At 39.7% G+C, this 19,815-nt stretch overlaps 1 protein-coding gene across 1 annotated transcript; it reads left to right on the plus strand.

Moving 5' to 3' along the window:
* The first annotated feature begins 283 nt into the window (after window positions 1-283).
* FAN1 (FANCD2 and FANCI associated nuclease 1) lies at window positions 284-19,150 on the plus strand. Its single transcript, XM_084293566.1, has 14 exons — window positions 284-393; window positions 634-2,064; window positions 4,944-5,084; window positions 6,056-6,251; window positions 7,099-7,332; window positions 7,841-7,972; window positions 9,109-9,217; window positions 9,904-10,023; window positions 11,563-11,727; window positions 12,672-12,840; window positions 15,487-15,590; window positions 17,310-17,504; window positions 17,874-18,002; window positions 18,746-19,150. The coding sequence occupies exons 2-14, from the start codon at window positions 765-767 to the stop codon at window positions 18,881-18,883; spliced, it is 3,132 nt and encodes a 1,043-aa protein (XP_084149692.1). The 5' UTR covers window positions 284-393; window positions 634-764; the 3' UTR covers window positions 18,884-19,150.
* Window positions 19,151-19,815: the final 665 nt, after the last annotated feature.

Here is a 19,815-nt window from a genome sequence, read left to right on the forward strand (position 1 = left end):
TATTGCCTTTTTAACATTGCCCTGCTCCTCTAGGAGCAGGTTCCTCAGCGCAGGAAGCAGCTGAGGGCCGTGAGGCAGAGCAGCCAGCAGTAACTCAGTAAGCAGGCGCTGTTTAACTGGGAGCGTTATTCCCAGAGTAGCAGTATTTCAGGATTTCTTTCCCTTCGGTGACTGAACAGGGCTGTGGAAGGCCCAAATTTCCAGCGGGAGGTGTGATTTTAACGCCTGTTGGCCTGAGGGGGCCGCTGTGCGCTCCGCGCTCGGCTCCCCAGGCCTGCCGCCGCCATCGGCGCTGCGCTGCGCGGCCTGCACGGGGCGGCCCGGGCCCCGGCGCCCGGCTCCCTCGGCTCCCCTCAGCGCTCCCGGCCCGGGGGACGCTCGGCGGCGGCGCCGGTACGTGAGGGGACCGGGGGGACCGGGGCTGGGGGCGGCGGGGCCGTGAGGAGAAGGGCCCGGGCGGGCGGGCGGCGGGTGACGCGCGGGCACCGCGTGGCGCCTGTGAGGGGAGCTGAGGGAGCGGGCAGCGGGAGCTGGCGGGGCTGCCTTCGGGTCTGGCCCTTCACCTTTCGTCTTCGTTGTGTTTGGTGTCTGAGAAAGCCTTGCGTTCAGCTGCGTGTTTATTTTTTTTTAAAGGCATGTCCGAGGGTTGCGGATGGGTGATGCAAAGCCGAGGGAAGTCTCTTTTTCCTTTCAAGCACTGCAGGGTAAAGAAGCATGAGCTGACTGAAGCTGCCGGTGCCGTGTCGGCGCTCTGAAGTTGCACCATGTCAGAAGCTGGGTCCTCAGAAAGTAAGAGAGCCCGAGTAAGCTTGTCACTGAGCAAAAAGAAGACAAAAAAAGAAACAGCAAAGAAAGTGGATATTAAAGGCACGCCACCTCTACGTTCAGAATCCTCCTCTATTATTTCATTTTTTAACAATGTGCCCCCTGCAAAAATTACCTGTCCCATGTGTGGGCAAATGGTACCAAGATACGGAATAAATGAGCACATAGATGCCATGTGTCCAGGCAGCCACGGTGAGCTGGGTGGTGTCGATTCAACACTGAGCTCTGCTAAGAGCGAGGGTCCTCCCGGTGCAAATGTGGACAATAATTCCAGCCCATACTTCTCAAAAAACCTCTCAAATCTAAGCCCGAGTCCTTCCAAAAGCAGTGCATTGAAAACAGAAGGGAGTGCGGCACAACAGATTAGCCCTTATTTTAGCAACAGTAGTTCAGACTCTGGCGTTCACAGTGAACCAAGAGATCACCCAGTTAAAATCGTCTCTTTGGGAAGCTTGTCATCTAAACTGTCCAGAAGACGTTGCATCCAGGGAGGAAAACAGGTAGTATATAAAGAGATCGACTCTTCACCTCCAGCTGTTCACAGTATGTGCAAAAGTGCTGTAACACTGGATGATGATGCTGAGATTTTTTCTGGGCATAGTTCTCAGAAAGAAAATGAGCTTGCTCAGGGAGATCATGAGGAACAAAATCCTTCAAAAAAGGAATCTGAATTTCAAGAAGAAATAAACAAATGTGGTAGGGAAGACCTCGTGGATGTTGTTCAGGTATCGCTAGCAGCTGTTAACAGCAAGAGATTACCATTCGGTACAAGGAACACCAAAACAGAAAGTAGACCTGAAGGCGTGATGCTTAATCCTGATAACCGTGAAACACATTTAGCCATTTATACTTCAGCAGAGCCGATCAGTAGTTTGAAGGTAAAGACTCAACTTCATGCTCAACTTACTCCGTCTTCCAAAATGGAAGTGAACTGCAGTACACAAAATTGCTTTGGAAAGGGTGATGTACAGGTACTTCCTGTGGAAGTTCATGAACACTTTAAGGATGACGTTAATCGTAATTTTTCAGAAACTGTGCAAAAGGTGGAGTTTCAAATTTCCACTGGTGACATTGTAGACAAAATAAATGAGGTTATCTCTGTTCCGAACGCTCCTGGTCAACCATATTACCTCCAGAATTTTTTAGTGGTGTTGCGAGCAGTCTTGGAGAATGAAGATGATGTGAGACTATTTGATGATCAAGATATGAACGTTATTACTAAGTTCTGCCAATTATCAGGTATCCTTCTATTTTTACATTCCTATGCTGTCTCTTGTAGAGAGAATTTGCATAGTTTTTGTAAGTGAAGAGTACTATACCAGTGGACTGGTCAGCTTGTTAAACTGCTTCATGGAAGAAACTCCTTTTTCTCAGGAGGTGTATCCCTTCAGTAGCTTCCTGTAGGTAAATTTTCCTAATGCTGCTTTAAGGGAAGGTAGCAATAAATAATAGAGATTGCATGAAATAAGGACAGAATTAAAAATATATGATTGTGGTTATTTCTGTAGCTTAACTAGAAAAATGCATGTTTTTTAGAATCTCAAGTCAGCTTGCTTCTGTGTTTAAACATCAATCCACAAAAAAAGACCATCAGTTAATACCAAGCTTTTTATGGTTAATACATATGAAGATTCTGCAGAATGGGGTTACGAAGAGGCATGTGCTATACACATAGATCTCAAAATAATAGGTCTGAAACTATTTGGAAACCTAAGTTCTAAACGTCGGCATTTTCTGCAGTGATCACAATTAAATTCTTACAGATTATATTGTATTGATTACACGCACTAACACTAAACACAAAAACTAATGCTAATATGTTGCTTATGTTAGGGTAGTTAAAATAGGAGTATGTAAAGAATGGAATAAAAGCAACAAAACTTCTTATTGGCTTCTTTACATTCAAAGGAGATCTGGGGATAAGCTTACAGTTAGGTAGCTAGTGGATGTGGGCTTCAGCTACTTCAACCAATACTAAAAGAAAAATTTAGGATACAGCTTTCTTTATTTCTACACCCTCTTCTCTTGATCAGTAATTGTATACTTGTTTCTCTTTCAGTGAGTTCAGGGTTCCTCTCTCACAGGAGTTCAGAAGACAGAAAAAAAAGTTATTGCAGAATAGAGCTGACAAATCCATGTCTGCACTGACTGCTACAGTCACAAATAAAACAATCTCTCTTTGCAGGGTAGGAAAAACAATGATTCAGCCACGAGACATGGTCGGATACTATTAAGTCAATAGATAATGAGTTCTGGACAAGTGATGGATGTCTTTACCTTCAAGAAATCTTGGACAGAATACTTTAAAAGTTCAGGTAGATGAGATATCTGTTCCACATTAGTAGTTTCTACTGAAGCAAGTATTGCTTCTCAGTTACAACAAGAAAAAGTACACATACGTGCTTAATGCTATAAATTAAATAGCTTGAGCATAGGTATTCTCCAGTATTTTGTTATTTTCTGATAAAAGTATGCAGTTCTTCCGTGAGTTGCATATTATAAAAGGAATGATATTTTTTAAATAATTAAATTTGAAGTAGTCCTTCCTTCCTGCCTAGTTTTCTCAAAAGTGGGTGAGCAGCAAAAAGTGGATGGAGAGCATTGCCAATCATCAAATGGATAAATAAATTAGAAGTTAATGAGGGGCGAGATAGTTGTTCAGAAGGGTGCTGAATGTAGCAAGAATAGCTTGGCAAATTTCAGCTAAGATTTAATAAGTTATTATTTGGTCAAATTGCAGCATTGTTAGTATTTTTAAAGTGTTTTTTAAAGTTACTTTAAGTGACGTGCTGCATCCTGCACCTGGGACGGGGCAACCCTGGCTATACGTACAGACTGGGCGATGAGACGCTGGAGGGCAGCCCCGCAGAGAGGGATCTGGGGGTTGTGGTTGACTATGTGGTTGAATATGAGCCAGCAGAGTGCCCTGGCAGCCAGGAGGGCCAACCGTGTCCTGGGGTGCATCAAGCACGGCATCGCTAGTCGGTCGAGGGAGGTGATTGTCCCGCTCTGCTCCGCGCTGGTGCGGCCTCACCTCGAGCACTGTGTGCAGTTCTGGGCACCACAGTACAAGAAGGACATTGAACTGTTGCAGAGCCTCCAGAGGAGGGTGATGAAGATGGTGAAGGGCCTAGAGGGGAAGACGTATGAGGAGCGGCTGAGGGCACTGGGCCTGTTCAGCCTGGAGAAGAGGAGGCTGAGGGGGGACCTCATCACGGTCTGTAACTTCCTCGTGAGGGGGAGTGGAGAGGCAGGTGACTTGTTCTCTGTTATCACCAGTGACAGGACCCATGGGAACAGTGTCAAGCTGAGGCAGGGGAGGTTTAGGCTGGACATCAGGAGGGGGTTCTTCACCGAGAGGGTGGTCGCACACTGGAACAGGCTCCCCAGGGACATGGTCACTGCACCGAGCCTGTCTGAATTTAAAAAGCGATTGGACTGTACACTTAGACACACAGTCTAAACTTTAGGGCAGACCTGTGCGGTGCCAGGAGTTGGACTCGATGATCCTTATGGGTCCTTTCTAACTCGGGATATTCTATGATTCTACGATGTCTTCCCTGACAAAAATCAAATCAACAGGAGTTTTATTCTTGTCTTCAATAAGTATATTATTAAAATTAGGTTTGCATATCATTGGTAAAAAAAGAATCCAAAGACTACTACACTGAGAAGTGTTCTGTGATTCTGAAATCACTCCATCAAACTACAGCTTCTTTTGTTTCCTAAGCATCAAATGGTTGCTTATTGCTCGAGTATTAAAGAGAGCAAAAAGACCTATTTAAAGTCACACTATGCAGGTTATAAATAAAATAAAGTTGTCATTTCCTAAAAAGTATTTCTTAAAGGGTAAGTGTGTCCAAAGTAAATTTTAGCGATGTTTGCTACCTGAAAACAAAACTTAAGGATTCTAATGAGCAATGATTACTTTGAAAGGTGGGTTCTGTTGTTTTTTTTTTTACCAAGTCTGTCTATAAAGCACAGGCAGATTTAAAAAGTGTTTTACAGGATATCTGCATCACAGTAATTTTTGTAGGTAAGCTAGTGAGTATGCATAGCACCGTGTTTTAGAATTTAATGTTTTTGCTTTCTTTCATTGTTCTAAATAAAATTTGCAGTTGGTGGGCAGAAGTTATATGTGAGACTTTTTCAACGCAAGCTGAACTGGTTAAAAGTGAACAAAATAGAGTATGGAGAGATAAGTCTGGATTTGTCACCAATAATTGAAGAACTGGTTGAAGCCAGATTTCTGCAGACAGGTATGGCCTGCATTAATGCGTATTAAAAGTATTATAAATAAAATGTACTGGGGCCTGTTAGCATTTAATGTACTGCATGCTTGGCTGTTCATTGAGAAGAGAATTAGAGGAGCAGAATAACTCCAGGCTTCAGGTCGATGAGTCCCGTGTTACGTTACTTTAATAGTAGAAGCTGTTGGAGCAAAGTGTGTAACAGGGAGAACAGAACAAATGTCAGTGCCACTGATGCAGCAGTCAGCTGTACTTGCCCTCATCAGCCCCATCTCAGACCGTGACCTGTGAGCTGTCTTGCCAGGTGATCCTGCCTTCAGCTCTGTCCCTGGCATGCTTTGGGAGATGGCCCTCCAACCAATGCTGCCAGTTGTTTCCAGTCTTGCCTCTGGCCATGTGCTGTGGATGGGTCTCAGACCTAAGCTGTAGGCTTGTCTCTAGGTCTGGCTCATCTCTTAAATGGACCCAGGACCTGATTCATCACCTTGCCTTTTCTAGGGCTGCCTGTAGGCTCTGCTATCAGGACTTTCGGTCCGCCTGTTCTCTTTGCTTACAGTGGGACTGCACCAGGGGTAGTGAAGACACTGCCTGTGCTGTGCTCACCTCTGACTCCTGGCTCATTCCCCCCTGTGGAGCGGCTGCTCTCTGGCAGTACATTTTTTTTTTGCCTTGGGAAGTTTCAGTCATCAAGAAGAGAGAAGTTTTTCTTGAGCAGCTGTTCTTGTAACTCAGCAAAATTTCTTTGTATTTGCTTTTTCTTTGAAGCTACAAAGGGATTACTTCTGATTATTCCATTCCTTCAGACTGGACCTTTGAAGATAATGAATTTCAAGCTGGACCAGCTAGCATCAATAATATACTTGGAAGAATCTGAATCATTAGATTAGTACTAGGTTATATGAATGTATTAATCTTTGAACTGTTGATTGAATGTGTACATATAGCACATAATGAATGTACGTGGATTATTTTACTTTTAGAATCTGAACTGGAAGACCTGGGTGAAGGGCTGGATTTGCTTTCAGCTCCTGAGCTAAAAACGTTAGCAAAGATCTTTCACTTGCCAAACCCAAACGGTCAGAAACAGCAACTTGTGGATGATTTTCAGAGATTGGCAAAACAACGTTCAGTCTTCAGCAGGAGTCAGGCTGGTATTGGGACAGTGATTTTAAAAAGGTACCTCTTAAGCTGTTTAACTCTACAGTTAAGTTTTCCAGGTGAATGTAAGTTATGCTTTGAAAGACTCAACATGTCGTTTGAAGAGAGGAATGCATTTAGTAAATAAAAATATAAAGAGTTGTTTAGCCATATAAACTTTGGGAACGTACTGCTCCTTTCTGTAGTTGACAGCTGAAATACTAGTTGCCCCCTAAGATCAGAGAATTTCTTGTTTAAATCTTTGCTGCTCTGTGGAGAAGCACCAAAAATCTTGTCTTGTATGAAAGAGCTTGATGAAGTCCCAAAACCTAGGATTTCAAACTGTGATCTGTAAACATTGCCCTACCAGCTAACTACATCTTGTTTCATGTTGGTACAGCCTGGCATAGCAGCAGGAGTGGTTGCACCCAGAGGGCAGTCAGTTCCAATTCTATTCTGCTTGTGGATGGTCCTTACACTTTTTGTTAATTAATGCGATTCCTTGGCTTTTCACGATAGATTATGTACATTATATGGTTTCTCAAGCTGCTTCTTTCAGGGAAAATCTGAGAGAGTGGCTGGGCACTGGAATAGGCTTCCCAGGGAAGTGATCTTAGCAGCAAGCCTGACGAAATTCAAGAAGTGTTTGGACACAGCTGTCAGACCTATCGTGTGATATTTGGGTGGTCCTGTGTGGAGCCAGGAGTTGGACTTGATGATCCATGTGGGTCCCTTCCAACTTGGGATGTTCTATGACTCTATGAAAATTAAGTTTATGCAGTAAATGGTGTGAACATGAAAAAAATCTCATACTTCATTCATGATATTTGAATTTTATAACTGATGGGAAAAACTAATTGTATAATCATTTTATTTGTCCTTACAGGGCAAAGGATCTAGCTGGAAGATCTGTCAGGGTCTGTAAAGGCCCTCGGGCTGTCTTTTCTCGAATCCTGCTGCTATTTTCACTTTCTGAGTCAATAGAGGATGAAGAAGCTGGTAGTGCTGGTCAAAGTCAGCTCTCCACAGTCCTTATGGTAAACATGGGGCGTATGGTATTCCCCAGTTACACTGTAAATAGGAAAACACAAATCTTCCAGGACAGAGAAGATCTTATCAGGTACAGGAAGCTTTGGCAGTTTGGAAATCTGTTTTCTTCTAGAAAAGCTTTACTGCAGTACTTGTATAGGCAAATAAGATATTCATCATGTAGAACTACAGATGTGAATAGGTAGAAGTGCACTTTTGCAGTGATTTAAGATGCAGTTTTGTGTCCAAGTAGGATTTGTTGCTCACAATGGCTTCTATTTTGAACTAAAATAGCATATTCATTTGCTTGATGGTCATCTGCTGATGCAAGTTGCTTCTTACATTGCTGTGATTATTAGAATGGAACCTAACAAAACCAAAAATATGTTCTCCAGTTTATAAATACTTTTAAATGTAATATATCCTGCTAGTATAAACTTTGCTGATCCTACAAGATTAAGAATAAAGTTGGCTGCACGGTTCTATGTCTTTTGGAGACTGGAAGGGAGTTTTTAGAAAGTACTGTATGGAGGAATTGATTTATTTTAACTATAAATGCTTCTTGATCCTAAAGCAGTGATTACATGTTTTTCCCGTAGGTATGCAACTGCTGCTCATCTGTCAAATGATATAGCCACTGCAGTGGTAAATGGGAACTTGGAAGAAGCTAATCATCTCTATACGTGTGCGAAAGAAACGTGGAATAAACTGAAAAAGCACCCCTCTTTGAGGTAGTAAACTGGAAACGAGCACAATGTTCATAAGTGACTACTAAGTGCATCGTCTTACTTTTGGTGCTGTTCCTTTTGAGAGAGGCTTATAGACTTGTGGTATTATTCAAGCCTGATAAATTTAGAAACTTTCATGTTCTTGAAAGCTTTGAACTTCCTGGTTGTTTGTTTAGCTTTTAAGTGGTATATGTGAAAAAGCCTTTTTTCTAAAGCCTTGGGAATGAATTGGTAGGCATGGATAAAGCACTAAGACACTTCTGTTCTACATGCCAATGCAGGAGAACAAGAGCCTTATTTTTCCCTCATCATAGTTTGTTTTTATGGCTTTTAGACAAATAGCAATCAGCAGAATTTAAAATTCACTGTGAACAAAAGAATGTTGCAAAGGTTATGGGAAAACAGAGTGGGTTATTCATCTGTTGAAAATTCCAATTGTGTCTCATTCAGGAAACACCACTGAAGATCTGAGAACTGAAGTAATGTGTACAGTTTTTGAAGCGTCCTTCACTGTTTTCTGTGTTAATTATTTTGTTCTCTGGTTTAACGATGCACTGAAAGTTAAAGTGTTAAGTTTGACATTATATTCATTGTCATGGCAACTGATTTAAAATAATACATGTATTAATGGAGGGTTGCGTGGTGTTCTAGTCCATTTCACACTGAAAGCAGTGGAAAAACCTATTTAAATTTCAGTAATTTTTCGAAACATAGAGGTGCCTACCCCAAAGGCATTAATCTTCTTTTAGGGCAGGAAATGCTTGTTCCAGTCTTTTCCTTTTGTTCAGCTGAGTTTCTGAAGTTTGACTTATGAGAACAAGTTAGCAGTTAGGAAACACAACGTAGTAATTTACTGCTTTGCATCTGATGCAGAACCTAATTCTTTTCTTGAAAACCGACATCTTGAATATCTTCTTTCAACCAATTTCTTGAAACCAAATAACGTTGCACAAATGCAGCTTACAATTGCTGCTTCAGCTATATGGTTATCTTTGGGTTTTTGACTTGCAGAACCCAATTCATATATAAGGCATTGCATGTTTTAAATGCTTTGATTCTAAGCATTCTTAGTAAGATAATTTTAAAGAATTTAAATTGCCATCATTAAATGAATCTCCTGAGCTGTTCTTACCTTTCAGCTATCACAGAGTTCTACCTGAGTACCTGCGACGTTTCACAGTTGGCTGGGTATATACAAGAATACTTTCTCAAGGTGTTGAAATTTTGCAGAGACTTCACATGTACAAGGTAAGGTGAGGTGGTAAGGTGAACAGGAAAACGTTTTTAATGTAGCTTTATGTATCATTTGTATTTCTGATGTGGCTGGAAAATGGTGATGTTTGCCATGACTTGCTACAGTTCTCTTAACAGATAACTTTTAAGTATAAAGTGTCTTTTTTTTTTTCTTTCTGTATGTTTTAGAAGATTTTAAAGGAAACCCAATGTTTTTAGATTGTGTTGATTTATGCTTATGCTTTGCCATGTGTAATATGCCTTTAAAAGTGAAAATCTTGGAATAAAAGTCTTTTGTGCAATCTCATGCCTCTTCACCTGAGGACCTAACATCTCCAAAGTCCTCTGACTTTTATGTTAAAAAAAGACATATTATTCTGAGAAAGACTGCCTCTGGAGAAAAGGAACAAGTAAAATTCAGGCCTTTTTCGTATACAACAAGGAAGACAAAAAGGACAAAAATATTTTATTTTTACAGCTAAGCTTTAAGCTTACATAAAAGTATCTCTTTTTATCGTAGAGTTCCTAAGATATACACAGACAACTGAATACGTATGGTGCTGGAGTAAAAATAGGGTTTGAATTGTGCAAAGTTTTTACAGTACCAGAAATTAGAAGGGAAAATTATAAGCAATTTATATAATGGAACTTAAACTTTGTTTTCTAACTCAGTTAATAAAAATACATCCCTGTTGCTACAGGAAGCGGTGAAGGAGCTGCAGACTCTTTTGGCTCAGGATGTGTATTGTACTGACAGCAGAGGGCGGTGGTGGGACCGTCTGGCTCTGAATTTACATCAGCACTTGAAAAACACTAAGAAGGTATCTATCATCACAATTGCATGCTGTGTGGCTGGAAACACTACAGGCATTGTCTGAAAACATTTTTTAAAATACATATTACTTCATGAAAAGAACATCTAGGTAGGCTCTTCTAAAAATGCGTATGTTGGTAGGAATCCCAAGGTCGGGGAACCACTTTCTCCTAAGAAATACAATGAATTCTGCATATTGAGTGTCATATTGAGTGTAATAAGGTCAACCATCCTTGGTTGACCTGCTTTTTTGTGTTGTGTAGAAGAACACAACACAAGGCTTGAGGGATTGTATAGAGTTACCAATCAGCAGCATCCTCTTCTGTTCTTCCATATAAATATGCCTGATATCTGAGAAGCAGAGAAATTATGTGCAGTAAATGCTTTTGCTTCTGAACCCAAGTCATGAAGAGGCCATACCTGGAATAAAGAAATAAAACAGCAGGTGGTAGTTGTATCAGCTGTTTGTCTGAAGAATTGTAAACACAGGAAGATGATGTCCATTTTTCTTGTCTGTTACATACAAAGCAGAAAAAATGTTAGTGACTGAAACTGTAGGACAATTTATGTCACAGCAAAGTGGGACAGGGACACTGAAAATCAACTTTTATCTCATAATTAAGAAAGCCAATGTAATTAAACACACCTAAGATATATGACTAATTTGGCAGTGAAAAATTGTGAAGAAAAAAAAAAAAAAAAGATTTAAGTCCAGGAACAGTACCAGTTGTAGAGTTACTTAAAATAAGCTGAGAATAACTTTTTTTTTCTTGCTGTTGCTTACTTGCCTGAGCAAGGCTATTGAGAATTGGCATTAAATGCTTGTACTTTCTGTTGTATTTAATTCTGTAACTCTGTTAATAGGAAATAATACCATAGGCTGTCTAGTGCCTGCAGCATCTCTTCTGCATCTTGTAGCTTAACATCAGGCTATTTCTAGATTTTGAATTGGAAGTTGTACAAAGGAAGAGTCTCAGTCATTTATAAATTAGGACAAAATGCCTTTCCAAGTCACAGAAAGACAGTACGTCACAACTGTAATTTGAATAATTATTTTTTTAATTCTAGAATTAGCCTTGGATCTTCATCAGTGCATGTCGTGCATCGGTCTAAAAGTTGCTCTGCGTGTGCATTCTTGTACAAATGATCTAGTCCTTCTGTTTTCATTTTAAGTATAAAGAAACAGGCTTAAAAGTATTAAGCTTATTTGCCTTAGAGCTAACTTTTTTCTAGTTGCTTATGTAGATTTTACACTCAGTCTTATATTGATCAGTACAAATGGATAGTAATTCCTTTTTTACATACCAGTGCAATCAAAATTTTAATCCAGAAGACTTCCAATGCAAAATAATAGCCAGAACTTCATTACACATATAAGAAAGGCAGCCCTGTTTATGTGCGAGCTTTTTGCATTCACATTTTTGCGCTCCTTAAATCAATTAGTTCTGGTAAGAAGGATTTGCATAGGTCTTCCTAAATTACTGCTAAATTATCTTGCTAAATTACTCCTGCTAAATTACTCCTAAATTATCTTGTTCTTTGCTAGGCCATTGACTGTATTCGAAATGGACTGGCAGACCCATTTGTACGTACTGGGCATCGTCTCTCTCTCTACCAGCGGGCCCTTCGCATCAGAGACTCGCCAAGCTGCAGGCAGTTCAGATGCCTGTTGCATGATCTGCCAGTCATAACTGTGGAGGACGTAACTCATGTAAGTAAAGATGCCGGGAGCTTCTGAGATACACGATCTCATGAAGCCTTTATCATTTTGACAAGAAGTAATCTGGGAAACTGTCAGTATGTGCTATTCACCAAACTCTGGCTTCTGCTCTAGGAAAGTGAAGGCAAATGTGTTTCTAAAACAAAAACCTCATGTACAAACTCATTTGTGCAAATCTGTTTATATCTAAACCCCATTAATTAATACCAGTAACACCCTCAGAACTTTTCTGTCAGAAGAGCCTGAGCAAGTCTGTGCATTGCCTCTAATGTCTTCAGGCATTCTGTGTGTAAGAAAAAGTAGTAGGATGATATGAGCATTAGACTAATGGCACAAGAAAAAGCAAGGGTTTCTTTTACAGTCTTTTGGAGTTATGCACTCTAAATATACCCTATGAAACTGTGAAATATAGTGCACTTGCATCATATTGGAATGCCTTTTTTTCTTTTTTCTTTTTTCTTTTTTCTTTTTTTTTTTTTTAAACCCATTCTTTTCCCTACTTTTGCAGAGAGATTTGTATGTGGGCAAAGTCAGAGCAGAGCCTTGTTCTCCCTCAGCCCTGTCACTGCATACCTCACTACAGCCCTTCTTTTTTCAGGCCAGAATCTGTCTCTTTAGTTGTCCATACTCTTTCGTCTTGGTCTCACATATGGAAATACTAACATTCCATTCTGCTCAGCATTTTTATGATTTTTTTTTTTCTGAATAATTTGCCAGTTTAGAAAAGCTGATCTGCCATTGAGAAAATCTTTTAACAGGATGGTTTCAAGGGAATGCCCAGCTAAATTTTAGTCACTTGATTTTTGGAAGCAGTCAGGTTTTGGTTTAAAAAAACTGAGAAGAAGATCTGTATTTTTAGGAGGGCTTTGGATATTTAGGCTAAAGTTTTTTTAAATGAGATACTAGGAAGTAACTAGTTGTTTTAATATGTTCAGGTTACAATCAAAGGAAAGATGTGTCCTCAAATGGGACTGGGAAAATCTGTGTTTCTAATGGAGGATGTCGGTGATGAAGAAGGAGGCGAAGACTTCAGTGTATCCACAGTCATGTGCTCAGTTGAGGAGCTTGCATTAACTCATTACAGGCAGAATGGATATGATCAGGGTAATGTTAACTTTTTTTTAAAAATATAAAGTAAGATAACTATTGGAGTGAAGAGTTACTAAGCAGTATCTCTAATTTACTAGGTAACTAGAGTTACTAAATACTTAGTAACTCTAATTTATTAAGCAGTTTAGTTAATTAAATAGACCAGTTTTCAGTCTGATTCTATTTTGCAGAATGCTCTAATAAGTATTTTCCAGCTGACTTTCTTCCTGGCCTTTAATTATTTGCTGCCTTCAAGTACGAAAGGCAGTTTTGTAATGTATTAAGAAAAAAAAAAGTGTTTCTTCTTTCACTCCTTAGAAAAATGCTTATTTTGGTTTTCTTATCAGTGAGCAACTATACATTTGTTAGGGGCAAACTAGCACTGACCATCAAGAGAGTGTCATTAAGGAAGATACATACTTTACAGGAAAGGTAAATAGATGTCCAGTGATCTTTGGTACTAGATGAACATGAGAACAGTATGTACCATAGCAAGACACTCAGCAACTGCTTGTTCATATATATGAACATAATGAAACATTTTTTTACTCAGCATATATATATACATGTTCATGTAAATGACATCTAAAATTATCTATGTTGTATGTATATATATATGACAAGATATACATATGTAGGTATATTCACAGTATGCATTTAAATGATATATATATATATATGGTATATGTACAATATACATGTACAATATATATACACATATATTTACATATATGTATATATAATATACATATATAATAACAAATGTTGCACTATACAACATATAATCATATATATGTGATAGATATAATACATATCACATAATATATATTATATACTATAATACATTCTATTTCACTATACTGCAGTATCAATATTATATTTAAAAAGATATTACTTAACAACACATAATATATGTGATATATAATGTATGTCAACTAATTTATACAATGTATATGTAGTACACATATTTTATAGATATATAATAAACGGTATAATAGTATGGAGTTTACAAAATATTAATTCATACACACAGAAATTATAATAAATATGTAAAAATGTATCTATAAAATATTTAATTAGTCTATTATTACATCATACTGTGCTCTATTACATATTATACACCTTATACTTATTAATTATTACTTATTAATATATGTCATTATATAATATGTAATATAAAATAAATTTAAATTTATTTTATATATATATATTCAAACACACGTGTGTACACACACACACACACACAGATGGCCTTTAGATATACTTTGAGCTGACCGGAGTTCATAGCTGCTCATATGGTGCTGTGCTTTAGATTGGTGACCAGAACAGTGTTGCTGATGATACACAAATGTTGTAGCTGTTGCTGAATAGTGCTAACACGGCCTAAAGGTCGTTACTTGGAGACTGGCAGGGCACTAGTCTGCTGGTGGCACCTGATGCTTTTGCATCATGTTTGTTTTTTGTTATCCCTGTCGCACAAAGTTGTCTTTTTCTCTGCCCATGAAGTTTTTGCTTGTTTGTTTGTTTTTTTCCCACTCACTTTTGCCCTTTGATTCTCTCCCCCCTCCTGATATCCTGTATCTATCTACAAGCCAGGGCCAACCCACAATACATTTTTATATATATGTAATCATAGACTCATCTAGGTTGGAGAAAAACACTTAAGATTGAGTCCAACCATGACATAACACTACCAAGCCCACCACTGAACCATGTCCCTAAGTGCCACGCCCACACACCTCTTAAAGACCTCCAAGGATGGGGACTCCACCACTTCCCTGGGCAGCCTGTTCAGTGCCTAACCACCACCCTTTCCATGAAGAAATTCTTCCTGACAGCCAACCTAAACCTCCTCTGTTGCACTTTGTGGCCATTTCCTCGCGTCCTAACACTTGTTGCATGAGAAGGATGGGCTGCAGCCTCCTTCCAGGTAGTTGGAGAGTGATGAGGCCTCCCCTCAGCCTCCTGTTCTCCAGATCAAGCAGCCCCAGTTCCCTTGGCTGCTCCTCATAAATCCTGCCTTCTAGTCCCTCACCAGCTTCGTTGCTCTTCTCTGAATATATTCCAGCAACTCAGTATCATCTTTTCACGTAGTGAGAGGCCCAAAACTGAATGCAGTACTTGAGGTGTGGTCTCACCAGTGCCACATACAAGGGGACAATCACTTCAATTCCCTAGTCCTCCTGGCCACACTATTTTCGATGCAAGCCAGGATGGCATTGTCCTTCCCTGCCACATCGCTGGCTCATGCTCACCTGGCTGTGGACCAGCACCCCCAGGTCCTTTTCTGCCAGACAGGTTCCAGCCACTCTTCCCTAGGCCTGTCCTGCTGCACGGGGTTCCTGTAAACAGTGTATTAAAAAATCGTTAACATTAGAAAAGTAAGCCTTATTGTAACAGGGCATGGTCATTTAATCTTATCCTGTAAATGAAGGCCACTAGCCTGGAATGGAAGGCATTAGCAAGCTGTTTGAGTAATAAAACATATTTATAACTTTTTGCTGCAATGTTAATATATACTAGCTTCAGTTGCCTATAAACCAGAACATAGCCTGTTCCTGGTTTGGATCATGCTGATTTAGCAGCTCTTCAGATGCGGTTGCTGTAGAAGTTTATGATGTTTCAATTTTTATGACTGAAATATTTGTGTTTGCTCTTAAGGTATTCATGGCGAAGGGTCAACATTTATTACACTGTATGGTATTCTGATGTGGGATATCATTTACATGGATGACATACCTGATGTCTTCAGAAATTCCTATCAGGTACTTTTAAAAGTTGTTGTTTTTTTTTTACTTATTTCTTTACCCATATTGCTCTAGGATTTGTAGCTGTGTTAACAATCTTATTTGGATTCACATTTTATTCTGAGGGACTTTCAGAAAGGTTTTGGCATTGCTTATTTTACACGGTTACGTGGGGCTTGTTGCTAAAGGGCTCCTCAGTAACTAACAACCATGTAAGACTGGATCGGCTGTCAGGTAGGGTAGGATACATCTGGTTAAATGCAGATGTCCGATATCTGAACTCACTGGCTGAAGGGTCCTTTAAGTGCAGGAACGCTGCTGTTCCATAGGATATAGTTCACGTCATTTGAAGCTGACACACTCTGTTAAAAAGAGCCAATTTATTTTCAGTAACCTTTAAAGGGAAATCACATTGTAAAGCTCAAGTTTGTTTACCCCCCACCCCATCCACTCAGCCCAAACATGTTCATGCTTTTGGGCTAACCCTTTTTTTTTTTTTTTTTTAATAAATGAGCAAACAACAATACACCCTCCATCCCCAAGAGCTCTGTCACGAAGCTTAATGATTACTGGTAAATTTGTGGCTTTTATATAGATGCTTTACAAATTACAGATACAAACGCTTTTAATAATTCCAACTAGAAAACTTGATCTTGTAGTGACGTTTGCTAAGAAAACTCTAAAGCACTATAATCTCAGATGTCATAGGACTGTAAAAAGGCCAAACATTTTTTCTTCTTTCTTCTACCTTAATCATTGCTTCTAATTGGAACCCTATCCAAGAGGTAGAACAGCTGGTGTGGTCCTCCTCCCTAAGCAGATGTATTATTTGTACTGTATGATGTTACAGATTTATATCAGTATAACTTAGCTTAGGCAGAAATTTCCTTGTATTTTAAAGGTGTGGCATGCATGTTTTTTTTATTATTATTGCTTTTTATTTTCTTTAGAAAAAAACACCTTGCATGTGCTCTTGAGCTTGCTCGTTACAAGCACATTTGTAGCTCATTTGCTTATTAGTTGTTGTTGTTAGCTACATTTTACTTATTAACACAGCAAAGCTATCACAGGCCTTAGGCTTGAAAGCTGCAGGCTCACACAGATAGTCCTACTCTGCATTTCCCAGGATTAGCTGTGGCAACAGTTTGTGTAAGGAGATCTGAAATTCTATATTTTCTAACTGCTCTGCTTTTAAGCATGAAAAGCTGGAACGGCATTCATCTACTTGCCTGCCACTTTTGCCCATGTTCAAAATCAAATAATAGCTTTAAGGACTTTTTATACTGTAATGTGTTCAGAGATCTCTGCTTTTAGGAGGCTTGATTGATATTCCCCAGTTTTACCACTGCTTTGTTCCCCCTGCCCCTATCCTGTTTCACTGTAGCTGAGCAATCTTGATCCTCATAACAAATTCTAACTCTAGTATTACTGTTCGGCGCCTTAGAGAGCGCTATTTTGTTTTCTGCTAATTAAATGAACCTCTGACCAGAGTTCAAAAAAAAACAGCGTGTGCTAAGATGTGGCCAGCGTTTGCTGCACTGACATCAATTGTTAAAATATATGCAGCTCTTCTCCTGCTTAATAGGGGCTTATGGAATGGGTATGGTTATGTTCAGTTGTCTCATTCTGAGTGACTTGGTAGCTCAGATGAAGAAAAGTACAAAGTAGGGCATTGTCATTCTTGGAATCGCTGCTTTGCCGGCAGCTCCTCAGAGCTGTGTTTACCTTGTCATACAGACAGTCCCTCTGGATTTATACACTGACAGCTTCTATGAGAACAGGAGGGATGTCATTGAGGCCAGACTCCAGCAGCTTCATGCATCTTCCTCAGAGACTCTGGCAAAGTTGATTGCTGACATCTGGACTACTCAGGAGGGAAAAGCAGCAGCACTGGTTAGCTGGGGACGTTTTGATTCCCTCCAACAAGTTCAGGTAAATAACTATTGTCGAGAGCAGGTGCTCTGCTTCATCAAGCTCACTGCTAACTCACACACAGAGTCATGGTGTGCTCACAGTTTGTGCTGAGGCACTGAGTCAAGACTGGCTGGGAGGGGGGAATTGCATGGGGACTTCAGCACACTTCTCGCTAATCCCAGGTGCTGTTACCCTTTTCTGATATGGCCACGTCTCCTGCAACAGTAGTTGGGAACACAGAGGGGAAATTGCTGCAGATAACATCTAAATTGCTCATTACTTGTGACTAAGTAAGACACTGAGACTGGCCATAGAATATTCTTATGAGGACTGAGAAATGGCTGTACAAGAAATTAAAAAGGTCAACTGCCTAAATTTCTCTTCCAGAGCCTTGTCTCTTGCCTTGGAGGAATGTTTCTGAGTGGTGTTTTAAGGCGACTTTCCAAAGATCTGCGCCATTGCAGAGGGGGACTGCCTGACCTGGTTGTGTGGAGTACTCACAGTAATCACTTTAAGGTATCGTGTGCAGCAAATAGTGGCTGATTGCTTTGCTGTTATCACTTATTTTGGTGTGGTCTTAATGGGTGTAAGAACCAGCAAGAGGTGGCTCGGTATTGTTATAGATCTTTTTGGTTAAATTTATTGTAAGGCAATTGTTTAGCAAGCGCTTAAGCAGTCATACAGATTCAGACTGCTGTTGGAAAGGAGTGCTCAAGTCACCGCTTACACAAAATTGAGTATGTGAGCTAACTACAGAATTCTCTCTACTGTCAAAATTGAGTAAACAGTCATGGTTTGTGTCTTACATCATATTGAAATAGTTGCTAGAAGACTACTGCACATCTCAGCTGTTGGAGCATCTTGTTATGCATTTATAAATCACAGCTGAACAGCAGAAATCAGTTCTCTAAAACAGCTGACGTAGTGTATTTTCAGTTGCTGTCAGTAGAAGCTGGCACTGTGGTACTGGAGGTGAATGACAGACAAGGTTGTAGATGATCAGGCTTTGAACATGTGGTCTCTTCCTTCACCAGTGCCTCTGGCTGTGTTTTGGTGGGTGATTGCTACATCAAATTTCATTCTTACACTTAGGGACCCGGGTTAATCACTTAGTGCCCACTGGTCAGATGTCGTGTAAATCTGTATTACTTGTGTTGCAAATAACAGCCATAAAATAATTCTTCCATTAGTCTGTTGGAATGAATGATTTTTCAGTTCCTCCACGTAAGGCACACTGTTAATCAATCATTTCTTCATAGCTGGTGGAAGTGAAAGGTCCGAATGATCGCCTGTCCCCCAAGCAGATGATCTGGCTGAGTGAACTGAAGAAGCTGGGTGCTACAGTAGAAGTCTGCCACGTGCAAGCAGTTGGAGCTAAGAGTAAATGCCTCAGTTGACAAGAGATGTCTTACTCACACGGGTAACTTGCATGTTTTAAAGGAAATGGCACAACACACACTACTGGCTGCTGCTTGTTTAAAATACTGTCTTCTGAACTCTGGCTTCTTGGAGCACAAAACATTCTAAAGAATGGTTTGAAAAAACTTCATGATTTAATGTACGGCACTTGTGTTCAGAAGAACATAGCCTCTTTTATACACAATTCATTATTTAATCTGTGAAAAGTAATCTTTGCCCAGTGAAGACAAACAGCTGCAGTCACATTTGTACCCATGAGAACACTCTCTACAATAAAAAATGTGGGGCATCAAGGTCTGATCGTTTCCATATTGTCTTGGTAGCCTGAGTTCGTTCATTATGTTGTGCAGGTTTCATGCTCACCTCCTCTCCCAGGATGTCAGGACCAGCACGGGTCTTCAATTGTCCCTACTTCATATTCTGTATTTCAATTTCTCATTTTAATATAAAAAAGGTCAAAATGAAAAATGATAACATAGAGTAAGGTATGTGTGTATATATATATATATATATATATATATATATATATATATATATATATATATATAAAAAAATGCTATTTTAATTTGCTGCTATAACTGAAAGGCTTGCTTAATCGTTCCTTGTGTTTCAGGGGAAGTGTTTCTGGTAGTAGATAGGAGTTATGTGCCAAGCTTGCAGCACTCATTTGCACATCATTCATCATAGTAAGTTTTGCCCTACATAAATGGACGTGTATTCTCCTTCACAGAGAAGCGAGTCAATTGAAATGGAACCAAAAGCCAAGTCCTTTTTTTTAAGACATGAAAAATGCAGTGGGTCTGTCTCAATTTTAACATGTAGCCAACAGCTTTTCCCTGGAGTCTTCATTCTCATACCAAGTTTGTCTGATAACAGATATTCTGTTTATCATACAAATAGCTGACACCTT

The sequence above is a fragment of the Netta rufina genome (assembly GCF_964035555.1).
Source record: "Netta rufina genome assembly, chromosome: 11".
NCBI classification, from domain to species: Eukaryota; Metazoa; Chordata; class Aves; order Anseriformes; family Anatidae; genus Netta; species Netta rufina.

Bases quoted from the DNA above. Each gene is read 5' to 3' on its own strand.
- FAN1 (XM_084293566.1), top strand. From the start codon at position 765: ATGTCAGAAGCTGGGTCCTCAGAAAGTAAGAGAGCCCGAGTAAGCTTG. The intron at 5,085-6,055 runs GTATGGCCTGCA...TTTTACTTTTAG, and splicing joins AGCCAGATTTCTGCAGACAG to AATCTGAACTGGAAGACCTG. The intron at 7,333-7,840 runs GTACAGGAAGCT...TTTTTCCCGTAG, and splicing joins GACAGAGAAGATCTTATCAG to GTATGCAACTGCTGCTCATC.